This window comes from Pistacia vera, unplaced genomic scaffold (genome assembly GCF_008641045.1).
Source record: "Pistacia vera cultivar Batoury unplaced genomic scaffold, PisVer_v2 Contig119, whole genome shotgun sequence".
In the NCBI taxonomy this organism is placed as follows: domain Eukaryota; kingdom Viridiplantae; phylum Streptophyta; class Magnoliopsida; order Sapindales; family Anacardiaceae; genus Pistacia; species Pistacia vera.
Window position 1 is genome coordinate 62269 of NW_022195237.1, and position 12756 is coordinate 75024.

General features: G+C 41.1%; 1 protein-coding gene across 1 annotated transcript; it reads left to right on the top strand.

The window, feature by feature from the left end:
- Positions 1–5589: 5589 nt before the first annotated feature.
- Positions 5590–7115, top strand: LOC116111334 (myb family transcription factor PHL8-like). The gene is given in 6 exon segments (XM_031397534.1): positions 5590–5983; positions 6070–6146; positions 6236–6290; positions 6389–6463; positions 6673–6873; positions 6876–7115. Coding segments are annotated over 6 exon segments (582 nt in total). The 5' UTR covers positions 5590–5865; the 3' UTR covers positions 6932–7115.
- Positions 7116–12756: the final 5641 nt, after the last annotated feature.

Here is a 12756-nt window from a genome sequence, read left to right on the forward strand (position 1 = left end):
CTTTGCCAAGTTACAGACCTAATGTAGCTCCATCAGATCGTTAAAATAGTCTAGGTGGTCTCTAGGATCTCCTTTCCCATCGAACTTGCTCTCTGGTGCCTTGAATCCCCGGGGGAGCAGGGCTTGGTGAACTTCCTCTGTGAATGAAGAACTCATTATTTCATCTGCCTCATTGTTCTGGTGGTCTCTTAGATCGTCGAGCATTTTTTGCACCCAATCTAAATCCTCATTATGAGGAGTACTTTGGTTGTGGGCTCTAATCAACCTTACCTCAAGCAAATGAGTTTGGAGATCCGTTGCTTGTGAGCCTCTTCCATCGTGCGCAGTGGTGTATGAAGTTGAGTCATGATGGTTGGGTTGATAGGTGCTATCATACTCATCAATGCGCTGCTCATGACGTTGGTTAAAACCAAAACGCCGGTCATTGCTAGATTAGCGCACATGACTCATCTCGTGAGCTTATGAGGCCTGAACTCGCCTTTGGCGTGGGTTAAAATTGGCACGCTGTCGTTGAGGATATCATCGAGCAAGTTGAGTATCCCTCGGGCGACCATTGCCTTCACTTTCCCTGATAAGCTATTTACCTGGTCACCTCCTAGGGTTAGTTTGCCCGCGACACTCTCGTTCATGAGCAGACTGTACCCTGTGGTGTCGGGGGTGTCGGTCGTTCCTTGGTGTCGACGAACCAGATTGGTCACTGGCTGAGTTTCGACCTATCGAGGTAACATTTGTAAGCGTGGCTGGTCAAGGTCCTAGGGGGCCAGTTGCTGATTTCTTAACGCAACCACGTTCTGTTGCACTGCTTATGCAATCATAGTTTTGATCATCTCCACCAACTACCCATTCTCGGGATTCTGTTTCCCTACCCCCTACTGGGTCGTGATTTGCTACATTGGCGACACTAGTGGTCGACCTGAAGGCACAATCTATTGAACCTCCTGATTGGTGCTTTCCATGTTGTCATGGTTTCCGGTGTTGGTTTTTGTTCTGGTACAGGCCATTGGAATTTTCAGATGAACGAGTCACTGAAATTGATTGCTGGAAATTCTAAAATTTGGCAGAGGCCCTCATTTTAGCTCCAAAATGTTGATACCGCATCAACTAGAGCAATCTGATTGACTTTGACGAAATCAGAATTGATGTGTTCATGATTAAGGATAATCAGCAATGTATGAATGGAAAATGCAATAGAGTAAATGAGACAAGAAAATTTTAAAGTGGTTTAACAAGTTATACATGAGCCTACGTCCACCATTCTTTGTATTTGCTGTGAAAGCTTACAAGAGTATTCCTAGAACAATTTGCTAACCTTTTTTCCATTGTTGGAAGAGGTTTATATACAAGTTTTTTTATAGAGGACAGAGCGAAAATAAAGGGATTACAATTATGATTAAAATGCAACTCTGATATTCTCCTGATTGAGCATTGAGATTGTGCCAAGATTGTCGTCGATCTGATCCCTTCATAGATATCCGGGATCTGAGATTATCTGTGAGCTGATTGAACAACTGTCAAGATTGGTTGTGACTAGCTTAAGCTGGGTCGAGTTATATTTCGACGAGCTTGTGTTAGGTCGAACAATCGTTTGAGCCGAACTGATTCTGGGTCGAGCTATAACCTCACTGAACTTTGACTTCTCCGAGCTTGATGGAAAAATCACACACAACACATATTAATAATTATGATATTTATATAATATGAGAAATATATTAATTATTTTAAAATTAATTTTGATTATTGATTAAATAGTTCGCATAATTACTTTTTTTAATATGAATAAAAATATTTATTATTATTCTATATAATATTTGTAATTTAGATGAAATTAAAATAACTATAATTTGGTCATATGAAATTATAATTCAAAAATATCATTTAAAATAATTTTAATTTTCTTCTAAAAATATAAATTATTTAAAGTTATTCCAGGAGGTGATACTGTATATTGTTAATAACAATACTTAAATTTTATTAATTATAATTTATAAATTAATTTAATATGAATAGATTATAATGTAGGAAGAAAAATAAAATTTAGTCCTAACTTAGAGAAAGGAAATCATACCTCTGCTGCAAAGGACCGGAACAAATAAATGAAAAGAACATTGAAACTAAATTTAGTGAACTAAACAGAAGGATTACACTTAAGATGAATACAAGAAAGAATTGACATCAGCTTAAGATGAATAGGGTCTCCTTGCTATGTAATTATATATGGCAATTAAATTAAAATTAGTTTGTCGATTAAGGAAACTGCTTTCTTAACTGGACAACATTACTAGGCAACTGCTGCATGTCTCCCTCTTCTCTTCCTTGTATTATGCAATTGAGTCATGTCAAGGAATTGGAGAGGCAGTTTGGAAGTGGCTGTGGCTATTGTATATATCATGAATATGAGCTATAGCTTTATAGGATTGTTTGTGAATTATTTGAGGGAATATTTTTGCATGATTCCACTTTGTATCTATCAGTCAAATTGTGGGTATTGGACAAAGGATGTTGTGTCTGGATTCTAGAAATTGGACACCACTGAATGAGGCAAACGTGACATTCACTGTCTTGGTGAACAAAGTAATCATCTCTACCATTCCCTGCATTAGATTCTCTTCTATGTTTTATTTTTGTACATAAATATAATCTAAGGCATTTGATGAGTCTAAACATTGCATCAATTATCTGGAAGTTGTACTTTCATTATTCAAATGTGATGTTTAAACACAAGTGCGTTGTTTGTAGTTTGTTGTCTCATTATTTAACCGTTGAACTCAAAATATTATGGGCTCTACGCTCTAGATTGATTCTTTGGTAAGATTATAAGTTGGTAAATACTATAGAATGATGATTTTGAATGAGGGTGTGTTTGGTGTATGATTGCAATAGATAATGACTATTTTTTTATGGGATGTAAAGGATATGATATTTATTGCTTAACTTGTTTATTATTACGCGCATTTTCCTTACGAATAAGAACCCTAGACTCCTCCGGTCCTCCCTCGCATCCTATGAAGGAGGAAAAAAGAAGAAACGTGTATAACACTGAAACATACTTAAATCTTGCCCTAGGCACAATTGTCATATTACTTTACCTGTAATAATTAGGCTCATTATCAAAATATTGTTGGATTTTTATCTTTTACATATCTCAAATAATGGGGCACAGAGTGGGCTCCTCTCATTTCGAACCCAAATTTGTTTCCACTAATAAAATCATGAGTTTGAATCGAAAAGAACACACTTTGGGACACATTCTAAACCCTACTATTTGAGATGAGTAAGAAATAAAAATCCAATAATATCTTGTCACTAAGTCGAGATGTTAGATTCAAATTAGTACAAATTTTGGGATACGTACAAGAGTTGTTTGTGATGTGTGTATTGCCAGACCATATGTATTGCTATATAAGAAATATATATTTTGAATGTCATTTGAAAAGGATGATTCATGCTTATCTTTTCTATCTTATATATAAAGCATTGATAAGTGACATATTGCTAACGTCAATATCAGTATGTTGGAGATTAAATTGGTGAAATAAAATTACAATATTCTTTGGTGGGATGGTGACTTGTTCCTTTTCTTTCTCTTTTCCTGATTCGTGAGGCCACATTGTTCTCATCTTCTTTCTATGCTTTTAGATTTATAAGATCTCTTGTATTGGGGGTCCCTTAAAGAATAATAATTGATGAGGCAGAGGCAGAGACGCACCTTTGTTTAAATGACTTTTGATTCACCGGACCTTCTCCTACTGACCTAAAAATACCAGGGGCCGTTCGGCATCATCCCAGAATCTCCTTTACCTGTTATGGAATATTTTAAAGCAAGAAAGGAGCTTCAAGTACAGCTTCTTGTTAAAGAGAAAGGCTAGCTCAATAACAATAACCTCTTCTTTCTTTTCTTGTTTTTCAAACATTAGGGCCACATATCATCAAAACTCATCAATAATTATATTCCTTTCTTTGAATATCAACAATGAGCTTTCCACTTAGGAGAATTATACATCAACATTCAAGAAGAAGCAGATGCTTCTTCTTCAAGAACCCTCTCTTCATGTGATATTGGACCCACTTCTCTTTGGGACCGACAGTTTGATCTTATAGTAAAAAGTTTATTCTAAGAGAATGATGAGTTAAACATTCTGATTATATATACCCTTCTGTAACTCTTTTTAACTTTCACAAATTAATACAAATGTCTTCTTGTAATAGCATCAGACAATCTTAAACTTAAAGCTACCATGGCATGCACTTGTTTGTTTAATTAATAAGCCTGTCGGTTTATCAAGACAAAACTTAGCATTTAATTTAATTTTACTTACCTTTGACCATGAAATTGTTTATTAATAATGCACAAATCAACTGAGAATATTGTATGGCACTCAGATAGCAATGCTTTGGAGATCAATGATTGGATTTTGATTCCAGTGATGAAAAAACTCTTGACCGAAACCCAAGAAATCTGAAGATCGATCTGATTCATGAGACTTTTAGGATTTGTTGTTGGGTAATGTGGCTTCCCTTTTTCTTTTCTTCTTTTCTTTATTTCTTCATAGTTGAGCTTGGATATGGATTACAGATTTACAGCTAACACTTCCTTTGGAATATATTTCTTTATGGGACTTTTATGCAGAGTGAATTATGTTGATTCCTTTCATATTTGAAGAAAGTTTACACCCTATGGACCTTTTTGTCATTTCGTTATGAACTTGCATCTTTCAGAGAGAAAAGGGAGAATTGTGAAATTGGATTTTTGTAATTGTGTTGCTTTTTTCACAACATGTGTTATTTTCCATATATGAAGAAATTACTCTTAGCTTATTGGATGATTTATTATTAGATGAAATTTAAGGAAAGTTATTAGAGCCTTTTGACTGATGTTACTGTAGCATTATTATTGCTACAAGTGAAGGTATTTGATGGAGTAGGGCCAATTGACAGTCTGTATTATATAAATCTCCAGAGCTGAGATTCCCCTTTAAGTGGATAATCTTACAGATGTATGTCACTTTTGGTTCAGTTTCCACAGAGGAATGTATAAAATGAGGTGTTTACATACTTGAGTTTTATAATAGGGTTGATCTGATTCACTTTTTCTAGACTAAATTGTTTATGAGAAAAAAAAGTATAAGCTTGGGTCCAAAAATCTAAGGTTAGATTCTTTGATTCCTCCATCCCTACAAAGAACAAAAAGAATCTGCCAATCCCACCACACTCTCCTCAAAAAATAATAAATACTAATAAAAAAAGGAAAAGATAAAGAAAAATTTAAAAAGAAAGAAAGACCCATTTGGTTTTCCCTTTCATCACCAAAAAGAAATTATATCCATTATAATTTTTTTTTTTTCTTCAAAGCTTCTCACAGTGCTAGGAAAGTTGTTCTCATTATTCATCATGGTGGGGCTGTATCTAACTCAGCAGGGAATCAAGCAGGGTGTGAGAAATGAGAAAACATCAAGATAAAAACAAAATATACACTTTTCCTCTTTTCTCTCCTTTTGAGACTCAAATTGAAGTGTGTTGCTTTCTCTGTTTTTTGCTGCATCAGAGATTCTCTCTACCCTCTTTCAAGTCAAAGAAGAAAGAAGAAAAAATTATAAAAAAGAAAAGTTGGTATGAAATGGCAATGGGAGATAAGAGAAAGGAAGAGCCACAGCTCATGGCATATATTCCCCCTAACTTAACCCCACTTATGTTTCCAGATATGGAGTGAGAACATAGGACAGGCCACCAACTGCAACCAAAATTATAAAGACAATTATAGCTGCCACATATTATTCAATCCATTCCTAAAAGGAACAGAAACCCATATATGTGTTTCAGTTTTTCTACTTGTCTCTCATCCTAGAAACATAAACCAGTCTGCAAAACATGCAAAATCAGAATATGAACTTGGTTTTGTCTACTGATACTAAGCCTAGGCTAAAATGGACTCCAGAACTTCATCAAAGATTTGTAGAAGCAGTCAATCAGCTTGGAGGTGCAGACAGTTAAGTCTCAATTTTATGTTTATATTTATCATCTTCTTCTCTCATCTTAGTATTCAGTTTCTAATTTGTGTTCATACCTGGGCAGAGGCAACACCAAAAAGTTTGATGAGAGTGATGGGGATTCCTGGACTTACTTTGTACCATCTAAAAAGCCATTTACAGGTAATTTTTTCTCAAGAGTTATAATCTCTATCTTGTTTCTTAATGTAGAGGAGGAGGGATCATGTTTATATTTGCGTTCCTTGCTGCAGAAATACAGGCTGGGGAAAAGCCAACAGACTGAAACCTGCATTGAGAATAAGCAAGGTGATTTAAATTAATCAGAGTAGGAAGAAAAAGTAGCATGATCGTCAAATTTTCCCATCTTTCTCTTCTTCGGATTTCATACTAGTTTTTTAATGCAGATTGCAGAGAGACTCAAAGCAGTGATGGGAATCTCAGTAGGAATACCAGTGATAGAACCCCAATCAGTTTAATGAGTAATAGTCAGAAATAAATCCTAATGCATTCGATGAATAAACCGATATATAGTAATAATCCAAGTAGATTCAACTGATTCAAGTGTTGTGTTTACGAGGCTTGCAATCGCTCAAGCTCTCCAAGTTCAACTGGGTGCAGAGGAAACTTCATAACAGATTGAGTACGTACAACCATTAAACCAATCAAATTGGTTTCTGATTATCATAAGCATCATCAAATACGTTCAAACTTCAATCAAATGGGAATTTATATTTTCAGGTACAGCGACATTTGCAGCTGAGAATTGAAGCTCAAGGGAAGTACTTACAGTCTGTCTTAAAGAAAGCTCAAGAAACGCTTGCAGGGTATAATCTTCTGCTTGGGAGTAGAACTTGCAAAAGCAGAACTTCCCAGTTAGTTTCAATGGTTACATTGGCTGCCCGAGTTCTTCAGTTTCAGAACTAACAGAAGCAGAACTTCAAGTTTAAAATATCAAAAGCAAACAAATGAGAAACACAATTTGCTCCGTGGAAAGCTCTTTGACATCATCTAGAGTTTGGGAGAAAGGAAGAGAAACAAACAATGAACGAGATCGGCGACACGCATAAATATACAACCCTTCTGTTGAACTTCCATTGATGGATATTCATAGTGGAAAGAGAAGCGGAAGTACCATTTGATGGGTTTTGGGAGGAGCACCAGTTAATAAAATTAGCAAGTGAAAGAGAAAAGTGGTGAGCAATTGAGAAATTCTGAACTATGGGTAAATTTGATCTCAACAGAAAATACCAAGAATGAGAATGAACCAGGTTCAAGCAATAGACTTGAATTGCAAGGGATTAGAACAACTTAATGGACCCAGTTAGTGTTTCGGAAACTTTAGAGTGAATGGTTTTAGTGATGTAATCAATGCAGAAACTTGATTCTTAAGCTAACTTTTGTTTATAGATTGTATATGTTATATGTAGGACCACAAGAACTTTTGAAAGTATATCCCATAAGGTAAATATAATATGTCTTTTCTCCTTGTTTTAATCGCTCTTATCTTGAAAACACTGATTTACTGATACCTATTCCATAATAAGACACCCAAATGTACTTTTAACTCAGACATCAGTAAATACAGAGACGACTCAATCAGCAGGGTCTTTCAGAGAAGTTTTATGTATTTTCCTATCATTGCTAGCCAGAAATTGATATCAACGTGGTCAAATTTAAGATTAATATAAATAAACATTTTAACTATTAATATTAGTTTAAAGTACTCTATTTAATAGACTTACAATTTGTGATGCTGGTTTTGGCACCAACTAATTGTCACGTGCGTAACGTTGATTGTAAACACGTGATAACGAATATAGAAAGTGAAATAAATGCAAAGAAAGCTTTTAAAGTGGTTCAGATGCTAAGGTAGCAAGTCCTACGTCCACTGATTTGTATTGATATTAGTGTGGGTCAGATCGCAACAGCGGACTGACTTACAAGAGAGTATGAAAAGTAAATGTGTTTACAGGAGGAGAGAGAGTTCCTCAATGTAAAAATGGCCGAATCCCCTTAATGAGGGGTCTTCTTCATTTTATATTAACTGAAGCGTGTAATTATCATTAATCCATGGGTTGGTGTGATTGTCAGGATATAATCCGGCTTTATGTCCATTGCTCTCTTCCCAAGCTGATTTCGCACGATTTATTGCAGGGGAAAGGGACACGTGTGACTCCATATCATTTGGCAGGCCTGATGTGTGCTTGTTGCTCTACGAGAGCAGGTCACTCTTCACATGACTTTCCCACGTCAGCCCTTATCTTCCCAGGCATAACAGAAGCCCCTTAGTTTTTAAGGTTTGAGGATCGAACCTTGGAAACTAAGTCAGCCGCGATTGGAGGTTCTGGTCGCTCCGACCTGAATGGGATGAGCTCGGCAAGGGCCTTTGGCGAACACGATCTCGCGTGATCCTTGCCTAAGCGACCTGACAATCTTCACGCGACCTGGATTTGTTGGACGCTCCTTTCTTTACCTTAGAGACAATGAACCTGGTTCTGCGCTGTCAGCGCTCTGCACGCGCTACAGCATTTGTCGACACATTAAATGCGTTGTGTGCTGACCCACGCCATTTTGACAGCATTGGTTGTGCAACGCATTTGAACGATGACTCTTATCACGGCATTTAATGCGACGTGGGGCGCATTTAATGCGGAGAGAGAGTGGGCCGTCATTTCGGTTCCGAGGGTGGTAACCGTCGATTCGCGATCCATATAAAATCTCACATCTTTCAGAGGACGCCACCGAAATTCCTTTTGCTTTGAGTGACAACCTTTGCAAACCAGAGATCTTTCTTTTCCGATCGGCGCTTATCAAGCAACTGGAACGAGTTTCGGCAGTTCTACGCATCCCAGAAAGTAAGATTCTCCCTTCTTTCTTTCTTTTTTGTTTGGTTGGGCCATGGCGTTGGGTCCCTGTGTTTCCCCAGAACGTGACGCGTCATTGATTCGAGCTGTGACGGCGGCTCGAGTTACTGTTAGGGTTTAAGGGATTTGTCCCATGTCGCCGCGCGGGACATGCGATGGCTAAAATGACCTGTCTGTCGATGTGCAGACTGGAATGGAACCGTCAACATCTAGACCCAGGAGGAGCCAGCTCATCCTCGAGGGAAGTTCCCGAGGACGCATCCCTTGATGTCTTCTCGGTCCTCACCTTAGAGGAATCGATAGGATAAAAAAGCAGTTTGACATCCGCGCCGAGGTGTTCCTCGACCATACCAGGTCGTCACGGCGCCCTTCCGATGGCCTTGCCGCGATCTCTGAAAAGATCTTCAAGGGTGGAGGGAGTTCCCCCATCCTTTCATCAGGTCGGTCCTGGATCATTTCGATCGTACCGATGCAGCTGACGCCAAACGCGTAGTCTCCTGTCGCGATGTACATCACGTGCTGCGAGGGTGGCTTGGGACAACGCGGTGGAGCTTGGCGTCGCCTACTACCTTAAGAAGAGTAGGGACAGGATTCTACTATTTGTCTCGGCGACCTACCTTGCCGCGGGGATACATAGCTATCCCAGCAATGCGGGGCCTACGAGACAAATTCTTCTTCTTTTGTTATGACGGTACTGCCGCTTTCAGAACCAAGTAGGTTTTTTCTTCGCTGGGTTCATTACTGCTCGCATGATTTATAATAACGACTGCTTTTTCCTTTTGCAGTAACAGAACGACCAGCCAGCCCTACTCACCGACCCAGATAGGCTCGTATCTTTTGGATGTACTGGACGAGGAAGCCAGGACGCGAGGAAGCTTGTGATGACTGCGAACTGCGGAAGTACGTTTTTTTCAGCGACAAAGCGTCTTTAGAACCCCCAGAAGGTAAGTTATACTGGTTCCCTTCTGGTCGTAGAATAATTTCGTTTACTAACAACTTAAATGCAGAAACTTGCCCCAAAGGAGTCCGAGCAGCCCCACCGGCTCCATTCTTTTCCCTCGATCGAGGAGAGAGAGAGCGGCTGAAGTTGCTCATCCTATTCCGCACAGCCTGCGAACAGTCACGCCTCCCCAGCCCCGTCCTGTGCAAGAAGCACCAGGACAACAGGTTGCTCAGGCACCATTTGCTCGCCCAAAGCGGAAGGCTCCGGCCCAGAGGTCGAAGAAGAGGAAGCAGATTTAGGCCGAAGAGTCAGACCGAATCTGAGAAGAGCCTTTAGTTCGCGACAGGAATACAGGAGGTCGGGCAAGAGCCCGTGACGAGGCATTGCTGCCGGCAAGGCGAAGGATGTGCCAGTTCTAGACTCATTGGGAGCCTGCCCGAATACCTGTAGCCATAGTTTATGGTTCGCTCGAATGCGAGCTATCGATTCATACGGGCGTTTGCTGATACGGGTGACGACCTGATGACCACGCTTTCCAGCATCTAAGCAAGGTAAACAGCTGTATTTGAAACTTCATTCTGATTTATTTCTAATTCATATCTTGCTCGCAGGCGTTGCTTGCGATGAGGATGTCCATGAAAGACTGGCTGGGGGCCGCAAAGGGGACAAGCGACTTGAAGGAAGAGTCGCGAAGCTGAAGCAGAGCTTGGAGTCCGTCGAAGCGGAAAGAACACAGCGTTCGAGCGGCGAACAGGTATCTACCAAAAGGACGCTGCTTTACGAACAGTGGACTTCCAAAAGACGAGCTCGATCGACGTGCGGAGGAAGTTAGGAACTTCAAAGGACAACCGCTAGGTCTCCCAGGGTCGAGAAAGGACTAGGAGATCCAGGCACCTTCGCACGGGCTCGCGACTGAACAAGATGGGAGGCCTCCGAACAGGAAACGAGCTCTTGAGGCCGAACTCCAGGAGTCGGGAGAGAATCGCTTCTTTGACTGAAGAAATGCGGATCAGTCAGAGAAGCTGGAGGAAGCCGCAGACTGGCAATCGGGTCTATTTACTCCCTGCGAGCAAAGAACCCAGATTTGGACATGTCTGACCTCCCGAAGGGTTGGCAGGCGACCTTGCGATCATGGCAGAAGAAGACGACCAGGCAGCCGCGGCCACCACGACCCCGACCAGGCAGGGGGTTCTGTTGAAGGATCCCCCCGACCAGCCTTAGTGTAATGAGTCGTCCCCATTGTACGGGTTCTTTTGCTTGTATATGAATGAAGATACATTTTCTTTTCAATTGCAGTTCGCTTTTTCATATATATGTACACTTTACACGGGATTTACATAAGTATTACATACAATTCATCAGCGAATAGAACACATGCGAACTGTTTCGGGCGAACAAAGTAACACTAATATCAAGAATTAACAAAACTTAGAGCTGAGTTCGGATTACTGATAGTATGGCCGGAGGTGCTCACATTCCAAGCTCGGGGTACTTTGGAGCCGTTCAACCTTTTGAGATGGTAAGTCCCCGGTCTGATTACTTTGTCAACCCGTACGGACCTCCCAGTTAGGTCCTAGTACCCCGCACTTGGCTCTCTGGTCCGAGGAGAACTTCCTTTAGCACAGTCTCCGACCTGGAAGTCTCTTCGCTTGACCTTTGAGTTGAAACCTATTTGCACCTGCTGGTAGGTACTATCCTTAGCAAAGCCTTGTTGCGGTGCTCTTTGACCATCAAACTTGCTCTCATAAGTGTTCGTTCTCAACCTCATTGTACAAGTCCCTCCGAAGAGAACCGTCCCGACCCCTACAGGGATCATCGCTTCGCAGCCATAGGCTACGAAAAAGGGGTTTCCGAGGTGGAGGTTCTTGGAGTTTTCCTGTACGCCCATAAGACTTCAGGGAGATCGTCAGCCCAATTTCCTTTGGCTGTCCCGAGCTTGGCCTTTAGAGTGTTCTTGATGGTCTTGTTGATTGCTTCAACTTGGCCATTCGCTTACTTCTGGCGACTGAAGCGAATTTTTTATGGATGCCCAGCTCGTTGCAGAACTGCTTGAACTCCTCATTATCGAATTGCTTTCCATTATCCGAGATGAGGGTGTGAGGAATTTCGTACGGCACACTATGTTTTGAAAACGAAGTCTTTTAGCTTTCTGGTCGTGATCGCGGCCCGGTTCGGCTTCAACCCATTTTGTGAAATAGTCTACCGTGACCACGGCATACTTGACCCCTCCCTTTCCAACTGGCATGGGGCCATAAGGTCATCCCCCACATGGAAAACGGCCAGGGGCTGACATAGTAATTAGCTCGTAGATGGGGCTCGCGAAATGTTCGCGAACCGCTGACACTTGTCAAATTTCCTAAAGTTGTGCGCATCTTCTTGATCCGGGGCCAATAATTCCCTGACGAATAACCTTGTTCGCCAGAGATCGAGCTGCTGTGTGGTTACCGCAATCCCTTCATGAATTTCCCTTATGATGTAGTCTGCTTCTTCACTGGTTACACATCGGAGGAGAGGGGCACTGAACTCTCCTGTACAGCTGATCCCCGATGAGTGTGAAACGAGCAGACCTTACTCGCAGGACCCTTGCCTGACCTTGTCGCTAGGCAAGTCCCATCCTTGAGGTACTGGACAATGGGAGTCATCCAGGAATCCGGCTGAACCACTTCGCGGCCTGTTCGTCGAGCTGATAGTCGACATCGACGAAACGAACAGGATGCTATCAGGAGCCTCAGAGTCCAACGATGAGCTATCTTTGCCAAGGCGTCCGCTATAGAATTGCTCTCCCTGGGGATCTGACGCTTTCAAATGCTTAAACGACCCCAAAAGGTCTTAGCCTCTTTCAGGTAGCGGACCATGTTCTCTTCCTTGGCTTGGTATTCCCCAGGATTTGGTTGATGACCAGCATGAGTCGCTGTAAATACTGATCGGTTGCACCCATTTCTTTGGCAAGTCGCACCCGGCGAGC